Source organism: Oncorhynchus gorbuscha, linkage group LG22 (genome assembly GCF_021184085.1).
Source record: "Oncorhynchus gorbuscha isolate QuinsamMale2020 ecotype Even-year linkage group LG22, OgorEven_v1.0, whole genome shotgun sequence".
Classification (NCBI taxonomy): domain Eukaryota; kingdom Metazoa; phylum Chordata; class Actinopteri; order Salmoniformes; family Salmonidae; genus Oncorhynchus; species Oncorhynchus gorbuscha.
Window position 1 is genome coordinate 45,176,055 of NC_060194.1, and position 9,619 is coordinate 45,185,673.

The following is a 9,619-nucleotide window of genomic DNA, read 5'->3' on the forward strand; positions in this document are numbered from 1 at the left end:
ATTTTTGTGGTGAAACCACATGGCCTAGGGCACGGTCGGAGGTTCCAACTTCGCTGGTTAGCCTCTTTGAACTACTCAAGCAAGGAAGCACTGGCTACACAAGTAGAGTAGAAGTGGTAGGCGTTTAGTTAACACCTAAAAATTATATAAAGACCCAACACTCTCAACATCTAGGGGGACGAGTAGTCACTCCCCACTAAGAGACACCTACATCGGAGTCGAATCTCATGGTCTTTGTGTGCTTGAAAGGGTTGTAAATTGCGTGACACGTTCTTCCTTCAGGTGAACTGAAGAGCGAACAATTGAGGAAATAAATGTGAGCCCACGGTATTATAGCCAGGAAGGAGGGGCTTCCGAGGGCCGACTCGGCATCCATTGGCCTGCTGGGTGTGATTTCAGTTGTCTTTAGGTGAATATGATTGGTTGACTCATCATAGTATGTTACACCGAGTGACCGACTAAAAGGGATCTTCAGGTGTACTTTCGATTCAGCAAAAGACCTGACCAAGAATACACTGTTTGTGAAAAACATTTAACCACCTTAACATTGTCACAGACAAGATCAAACTAAAATGGTCCTAGTGCCTTTACAACCCCTCTGTGTGCTAGGTACCAGCGGGGGAGGAGCACCTTCTACATGGGGTTAGAAGTCACAGAGTGTTTTGTGAGAGTGTCTCGGGGCCAGAGAGGGTGACTGTGATGGGGTTCTCCACAGTACGGATGAGTAATGATGTTGTTACCAGTCGACTGATGATTCTTTACAGATACTATAAACCTCACTTATCTTTTGGCAGGTGCCTTCTTAGAAGTGTAGATGAATAAGGTGGGACATAAAGTCACCTCCATGTGATTGGCTTATTGTACAGTAGGAATGCCCTTTGGGTTTTATTCAGTCAGAAAAAAAACATTATTGTGGAACAGCAAGGATGACTTGGACCTCTGAATATAATCATTTTTAGTTTGACATGACAGAAAGAAAGAATTAAATGACATGACAAAGTTACCGGTTTATAAATAAAAAAATAAAGAAGAAGCTATTTCTTGTAAACAATCTTGGCAACCCGACAAGTAGACAGTACGGCAATTTCATGTGACATGTAGCAAATTTTAAAAAGTTATCTGAAAACAATTTAGTTATATAATAAATGGGTAGATTATTGTAGTGTTCCTCAATCCTGGTCCTGGGGACCAAAAGGGGTACACATTTTGATTGGTTGCCTTGGCATTACACAGCTGATTGAAATATCAACGCTTGATGATAAGATGACCAGCTCTGGGCAATCAGTGACTGGCAGACACTTCAGTGAGGCTTGAATGTGGCCTCTTGGGTCTGACGGGACTTCCCGTGTTTGGTTGGTTAAATCCTTCGTTTTGTCCCCCCTCCAATTTTTTAAATTTATTTTGAATATGTTTATTTTTTGTCACCAACCATTGTGAAAACAACTAAACTACTTGGGCTGGCCGACCAAGAAGTCAATCAGGAGCTGGCCCTGGATCCAGAGTTAGCTATCTCCTGGGGAACATGCATTCAACACCTGATCTGCAGACTTTTACTTCTCACATAAATGCACACATTCAATCAGGATATATATTATTTTGCCAGACCTATAGGACTCCTGGACACTGCCACAGTAAAGTTAGCAGTAGGCTGACTCGGTGGTTTCGTAACAATATTTACAGATTCATTGGGTAACATAGGTGATAGTCTGTTTTTGTATACAAATGTGAGTAAAGGTGGATATATCTTTAGATTCCTTGATGCACTGCAAATGTATTTAAATTCAAATATAATAATAATAGGTTCATTTAGTAGACACTTTTATCGTATGTTTCTGATCCATTTAGCTAGTGAAAGAGTTACAAAAAGAGTAAAGTAATTTTTAAAAATTCTATAAGCCAAAGTTAAAAACAGCAAGTTATGTGGCCCATCCAGGAATCAAATTCAAAACCTTGATGTTACAACAACCATGCACCAGCCAACTGTCTTACTAACTAAGCCTTGAAAATAAATTTACCCAGAAAAAAGACTTACATAAACATGACTTTATAGTTTGGTAGTTTTTTCAGAGTCATAATCATCCACTTGGCAGCCTTTGTCTATCTTCATGGCGATAGTCACATTTCTACAGGAAAAAGGAGATATCAATGACACCAAGCTTCAAAAGACAACAAAAAGTTATACATCCTTAAACAACTTCTTTGTAACTTATTTAGATTCTCCATCTGCCTCATATATGAACGAATTCCCTCTTATAGTTCCACAACATTCCTACAAACAGAAAAAACGATCGGCCAAGTCTTATATATGTGCATCTTTCCTCACATATCCTCTGGTACCACCTACCTCTTCCCCTCGGCCTCATCTGTAGAGTCAGGTAGTTCTGTCCTCCTGGTCTCAGGAAGCAGAAAGACCAGAGCCCCACCAACCAATGACAGGCTGCTGAACACGATCGTGGGGATAGACCAATGGTATGCGGCCAATATGTTGAGCATTGGTGACAGTATTCCAGCAATTCTGATCGCTATTGAGCCCAAGCCTGTGGCCGTTTGTCTGAATGAATGAAGGAGCAAAGGATGTGATACATTAAGGGTTATTAAACCATGTAAAATAAGACATATATGTACATGTATATATAAGATAAATATATTTACACACACACACACACACACACACACACACACACACACACACACACACACACACACACACACACACACACACACACACACACACACACACACACACACACACACACACACACACACACACACACACACACACACACACACACACACACACACACACACACACACACACGTGTATGCATTCGGAAAGTATTCAGACACCTTAACTTTTTCCACATGTTGTTACGTTACAGCTTTCTTCTAGAATTTATTAAACAGTTTTTTCCCCTCATCAATCTACACACAATACCCCATTATGAAAAAGGGAAAATAAGGTTTTTACAATCAATAAATAAATAAATAGAAAATATCACATTTACATAAGTATTCAGACCCTTTACTCAGTACTTTGGCAGAGATTACAGCCTTGAGTTTTCTTGGCTATAATAGTAAAAGCTAGTATTTGGGGAGAGTCTCCCATTCTTCTCCGCAAATCCTCTCAAGCTCTGTCATGTAGGACGGGGAAAGTTGCTGCACACCTTTTTTCAGGTCTCTCCAGAGATGTTTGACAGGGTTCAAGTCCGGGCTCTGGCTGGGCCACTCAAGGCCTTTCAGAGACTTGTAACGAAGCCACTCCTGCGTTGTCTTGGCTGTGTGCTTAGGGTCGTTGTCCTGTTGGTAAGTGAACCGTCGCCCCAGTCTGAGGTCCTGATCGCTCTGGAGCAGGATTTCATCAAGGATCTCTCTGTACTTTTCTCTGTTCATCTTTCCCCCGATCCTTACTAGTCTCCCAGTACCTGCAACTGAAAAACATCCCCACAGCCAGATGATGAGAGGTGCCTGGTTTCCTCCAGATATGATGTTTGGCATTCAGGCCAAAGAGGTCAATCTTGGTTTCAACAGATCATTGAATCTTGTTTCTCATGGTCTGAGAGTCCTTTATGTTTCTTTTGGCAAACTCCAAGTGGGCTGTCATGTGCCTTGAGGAGTGTCTTCCATCTGGCCACAATACCATAAACACCTGATTGGTAGACTGCTGCAGAGATGGTTATCCTTCTGGAAGGTTCTCCCATCTCCACAGAGGTACTCTGGAACTCTGTCAGAGTGACCAACTGGTTATTGGTCACCTCCATGACCAAGGCCCTTCTCCTCCCCCTATTGCTCAGTTTAGCCAGGATGCCAGCTCTAGGAAGAGTGTTGGTGGTTCCAAACTTCTTCCATTTAAGAATGATGTAATCCACTGTGTTCATGGGGACCTTCAATGCTGCATACATTTTTTGGGTACCCTTCCCCAAATCTGTGCCTCAACACAATCCTGTCTCGGAGCTCTGCGTACAATTCTTTCAACCTCATGGCTTGGTTTTTGCACTGTCGACCATATATAGACAGGTTTGTGCCTTTCCAAATCATGTCCAATCAATTGAATTTACCCCAGGTGGACTCCAATTCAGATGTAGAAACATCTCAAGGATGATCAATGGAGACAGGATGCACCTAAGTTCAATTTTGAGTCTCAAAGCAAAGGGTCTGAATACTTATGTAAGTACGGTATATATATTACATGTTTTGTTTAGTCATTATTGAGTATTGTGTATAGATTGATGATTGATTTTTTTAAAAATCAAGTTTAGAGTAAGGCTGCCCCTCACAAAAAAAGTGAAGGGGTCTGTATACATGTATATGGAAATATATAGGTCTTACCTAACAGAGGTGGGAAACAACTCCTGAAGATAGACGTTGCAAATGGATCCAGCATTGTTCATGAAAAACCTCCCCGCAGCAGCAAGAGCAGTAATAGCAACGGCGTTGTCTAAAATAGAGTTAACATACTAAACATGTAGTTTTCTCATCTCTGTATGATCAGTCCACTGCCTCGGTAGATTTTATATCTACAGTACCAGTCAAAAGTTTTGACACACCTACTCATTCCAGAATTTTTCTTTATTTTTACTATTTTCTACTTAGTAGAATATTGTAATAGTGAAGACAAAAACTATTAAATAACACATATGGAATCATGTAGTAAAAAGTGTTATACTAATGAAAATGTATTTTATATTTGAGAATCTAGTAGCCACCCTTTACCCTGATGACAGCTTTGCGCACTATTGGCATTCTCTAAACTATTTAGTTTGATTTAGGCTATAAAACATATAGGAATTTAGAAATTCCACTATCAGGTAGTCAGCTGTAGTGTCACATGGAGTGTGCAAATCTGTCATCAAGGTAAAAGGTGGCTACTGTGTAGAATCTAAAATCTAAAATGTATTTTGATTTGTTTAACAATTGTTTTGGTTACTACTTGATTCCATATGTGTTATTTCACAGTTTTGATATCTTCACTATTATTCTACAATGTAGTGTCATGAGTCTCTCCTTGATGAGGATTAAAAGTGCCAGATCAACTTGGCACATGTCTTACAGATAGCCAGACTCCGGTTTAATGACTTAACAGCAGGTCATAAATAGTTAACAGAAACTTTCTCTTTCTTGCCCTGCAGTATTGGAATATAAATTCCTTTGAATGAAATTTGGAACAATATTCATGAGGTAAGAATATTAAGAATGGTCTATGGGGATCTAAAGAATAATCCTGTCATATGGATTATTATTTTGTGATATCATTAAGAATGGTATGACAAATTAACTGTAACTCGGAAAGTGTATGCGTCCTTTGTATCAAGTTTACATCTAAATGTGGTATAAAATACATGATTAAATATGAGAATACTTTTGTGAAGATAGCAATGTGATTTTAGCCTTCTAAATTAGATAATTCTTTTTCATATGAACTTGTGCCCAGTCAGTAGCCACGCCCAAGTGAGCTCAGAGTTCGTGTCAGCATGATCAAATGCCCCCTTTGGTCAGAGTGCTTAAAAGGACTCTGTAAGAAATAACATATAGACCTAAAAGATGTGAGGCCAAGGTCCACACCTTGAAATGGTTAGAAACGATGTACTGAGACCATACAGCGTGGAGTGGTGGCTACATGACTGAAAATGGTTTTGAACTCTACAGACCAGCCTGACATACAGCGTGAGCTGAATGTTATGAAATTATTTAAACTCTACAGACCAGAAACATGGGACAGTAGTCCAGACGTTTGAAATGGTGAAACTCACTCTCAATCTCTACAGAAGAAGATAACCTCATCTAGGAGACCAGAAACATTCACAGTCTGCAGCTGTGCATGTGAAAAGTGTCCTAAAGACACGAGGTGGGAAGGAAGAATCCCTCTGACACAACCATTGGTACTTCTGAAGAATTTACCAAACAAACACTCCAAGACCAGAGAAACTCTACAACTAAGAAGGACATTGTGATCTCTGGTGTACAACCAGAGCCTTATATCGAGCCACTACCCGTAGATGGATCGATTGGTTTCAATAGAGATGACAGAAAAGACAGCTACGTGTAAATATATATTACATTTCTAATCCGAATGAGCGGTGGTTAGGGTGCTAAGTATTATGGTTACTGTGAGCGTAGGTTCCAAATGTATGTATGATAAGTTGACTCTCCTTGTCTCTCCCTCTCTTTCTTTCCCCACCCCCTTTCCATTGTGTAACAAGCCGTCATATCGTGTCAGTCCACTAGGGACTTTTATCTCATGTATGTGTATTCTGTGTTATTATTTAGTTCGTTAGTTAGTAAATAAATAATTAAGCCAATTTATGTATTGATGTTTCATCAATAAAGGCTAGGGTTCTTGCGACGTTCAGAATGAGACTGATGAGCTAATAATGATTAATAAGTGACTGTTATTGGATGTCAGAGATATCTGTATATCTTAAGAGTTTAAGTCGAGAGATAATGACTCGTTAAACTTTTCCCGTGGTGCCCCAATTTCCTAATGATTTACAAATACAAATAAAAATACTTATCTTTTCTGATAATTACTATGATGAGGGAATTGCAACTCGCTCGGGATAAGAGCATCTACTAAATGATAAAACAATGTCAATCTATTCCTGTTTGAACTTTATTTACCTTGTGGAACAGCCAGGATTAGGAAACATGTGATTCCGCCAGTCAGGAGGGTGGACATTAAGGATATCTTCCTCCCCAAATATTCCAGTATAAAGATGCAGAGTATATGACCTGGTATCTCTGTGAGTCCGAACATGAGCTGTGTAAAGAAGATGTCCAGGCCAAAGTTCCCAACGTTCAAGGACAGACAGTAGTAGGAGAGGTTTAACGAGAACCTGGGATTTCAGAGAGACACACAAAAACAGACATCACATGTGTTTGTCATGATGAGACTTAGTATGGGCTGAAAGTTGACCAATATGAGATATTAAGTTTTTGAGAGTTATTAAAGAACTTACCATGCAAGAGTAATAGTTAAGAAGTATTTTCGAAGTACAGGAGATCTGATGAGAATGAGTATGCCTCCCTTCTGAACAACTTTCTTCTCAGCTATCTGGAATAGAGTTATCTTTTACAGAAATGAATAATTATAGACACTTGAATCTCTGCTTCCAAAGATTCAAGTGTCACACTTTACCATAGAGATCCTATTAAATTACTAGAGGGCCTATGTCATAAACCTTCAAAGTTCTAGAATGGGTTGAAAACAGCAGTCACAGATAAGGTTAAAAGGTCAATCAAACTCGACCAAAACAATGGAATTGTCATCCCGAGTTGCCTCATTGACCACCAGCAAAATGTGCCTACATTTAGGCTATTGTTTAGATGTACATTTCACACTATGTTGAGATAAAAATCTGAGTATAATTCTTGTACGCATGTCAACCCCAACACGTTCATGTCATCATTACTAAACAACTGCATTACAGTTTAAAACAACTTGGACTACCACCACTGATTTCTGAATGCTAGCTATGCTAACCAGCTTATGTGAACAGGAGTTAGCATTTAGCGGTCACTTCTTTTAAACCTGAAAAGGGACAACTTCTACATGATATGCAGCGAAAGCAGCCAAGTAAGGCATGTGATATCAGAAATTGTGTAATCTATTGTCAACCTAAAATATTGCCATATAATTACAAATAAAGTTTATACAAGTTTTATGCCAATTGTCTGTAAAAAATAATTGCCTCTAAAAAATATGCATATATATATAAACAGACCATAAATGTCTACATTTGTTATTTCTTGGAAAGTTCTGAGTGCTATTATATGATCAATTATCAGTACTTGTTGCAACTGATTTCAGCCAGTCAATGGCTGTGGATTCACTGCATTGTCCAAATGGAATGTTGGCATATTGGCAGCTAAATTGAAAAATGTATGTTTTATTTCCTCTAAAGCTGTCTGGCTAGCTAGCTAACTAACACATGCAGATAAATTCTTCAAATTCAGGATTTTACACTATCTTATCACAGCACTGGCAAACAATGGCTGGCCAGCTCCCTGGCCTTTAAACAAATTCCTAAATCATGCACTTTACCTTCTCTAGAATGGTATCTGGAACTGTGCGTTTGTTGATGGCTGCTACCCTGAGTATCAACTTCTTAGCTTCCTCTGTTTTCCCCTGATCCAATAACCACCTGGCTGATTCAGGAATAAACCTGGAAACACAGAACAGGCAGACAATTTTACAATTATAATTAATACTGATAATCATTCATATTCAGTTTGGGTGCTGTAATGCTCGCAAGAATTGCGTCAATTTGTGGTGCTTCCGATTGTCTTTGTAATGCCCCTAAGGTCTTCATCAGTTTCAATAGTTTTAATATTGGTCCAAGACGACACGTGGACACACCATATGTACACTGCGACCACTGCTACTGGTACAGCCATGACAAACTGGGCAAGTCTCCAGTCTCGGATGAAGAAGATCATGCCAGCAAGGATGCACTGGCCAACTCCACCGAACGTCTGACTCAAACAAGACGCATAAGAACGTTTTGTCACTCCGACCCATTCAGTTGCTGTGTGGAAGGAACATGTAGTAATGGTAAACAACTTAATATGACCGGCTGACTGACAAATCATTGACTGAGTTCTGTTATCTCATGTTCTGTTTTACATTTTATTATAGAGCATAGTCTATTTGAAATGGACATCACTTTACCTAATACAATGCAGTTGATTCGAAATCCACCATACGCGATCCCTACTAAAAACTGGGATGCCAGATACAAATAAAAGTTTGGAGACAAGCCTGTCGTTACAGTAAAAAGGAGCATAATAACCATGGGTATCTGAGTTGCTCGTTGGCGACCAAATCTGGAAGAGAAAAGGGGAGAAAACCATGTTGGTTAAAACTGTTTGAAGCCTCCTTTTGAAGGTTTGATGAATGTTCCTCTTGATTTACTTGTTTATGTTTTGTGGTGTTTTTTTCACAAAGAGAAAAAAAGAAACCAAGAAGTATAGGACATGTTATTCACAACTTCAAGTGTGCTTACGATTCAGCAAAAGGTCCAAACAAGAGTGAACCAAGAAGAATGCCAGCCATGAACACAGTTTGTGCAAGTCCGACAACGTTAGCTTTGCCACAGACAAGATCAAACTGCAACAAAATAAAATCAGATAACATACAAGCTCATTAATGACATGACAATATATGTTTAGTAAAAAACACTCATCTATTCCTACTTACATCAGTGACTATGGTGGCTTCATACACTATATTGTTGTACACCCATCCATTCTGGCAGTCAGTGGTCTGATTGAGTCCATGCTCCCTGATGATGTCAATGTCCCAGTCTACAGGGGTAAACATCAGGCACCTACTGAAGGTTCCATCCTCCTGCCGGGGCACGGTCAGATTCAGCTGTTCCTCACTGCTCAGATTGGAGCCAGCTCTAAGTATCCAGTCAGTGTTACAGTGGCGCTCAGGGTCTGACTGGATGAAAATCAAACTGGCCAGGTGGAAAGGCAGGACAAGATTCGGGAAGCATAGTCCCAATAGTATGAGCTTCTGGAATAATCCAAAGTCTCCAATGGACCTCAGGATCTCGCCAAAATCAGCCATGTTCAAGAAGCAAAGACATTATCTGCTTGAGGAGCTTCCGAAAGAAGGTGC

General features: G+C 39.7%; 1 protein-coding gene across 1 annotated transcript; it reads right to left on the minus strand.

Moving 5' to 3' along the window:
* Positions 1 to 855: 855 nt before the first annotated feature.
* slc22a13a (solute carrier family 22 member 13a) lies at positions 856 to 9,619 on the minus strand. The gene is made up of 10 exons (XM_046320617.1): positions 9,194 to 9,619; positions 9,000 to 9,103; positions 8,666 to 8,820; positions 8,354 to 8,522; positions 8,039 to 8,159; positions 6,954 to 7,048; positions 6,616 to 6,830; positions 4,327 to 4,435; positions 2,345 to 2,551; positions 856 to 2,123 (listed from the first exon to the last, which is right to left on the minus strand). The coding sequence occupies exons 1-10, from the start codon at positions 9,566 to 9,568 to the stop codon at positions 2,045 to 2,047; spliced, it is 1,629 nt and encodes a 542-aa protein (XP_046176573.1). The 5' UTR covers positions 9,569 to 9,619; the 3' UTR covers positions 856 to 2,044.

Excerpts from the sequence above, each read along its gene's own strand:
- slc22a13a (XM_046320617.1), bottom strand. The coding sequence starts at position 9,568 with ATGGCTGATTTTGGCGAGATCCTGAGGTCCATTGGAGACTTTGGATTA. Across the intron at positions 9,104-9,193 it reads AAGCCACCATAGTCACTGAT|TTTGATCTTGTCTGTGGCAA; the intron begins GTAAGTAGGAAT and ends ATTTTGTTGCAG. Across the intron at positions 6,831-6,953 it reads TTAACTATTACTCTTGCATG|GTTCTCGTTAAACCTCTCCT; the intron begins GTAAGTTCTTTA and ends CTGAAATCCCAG.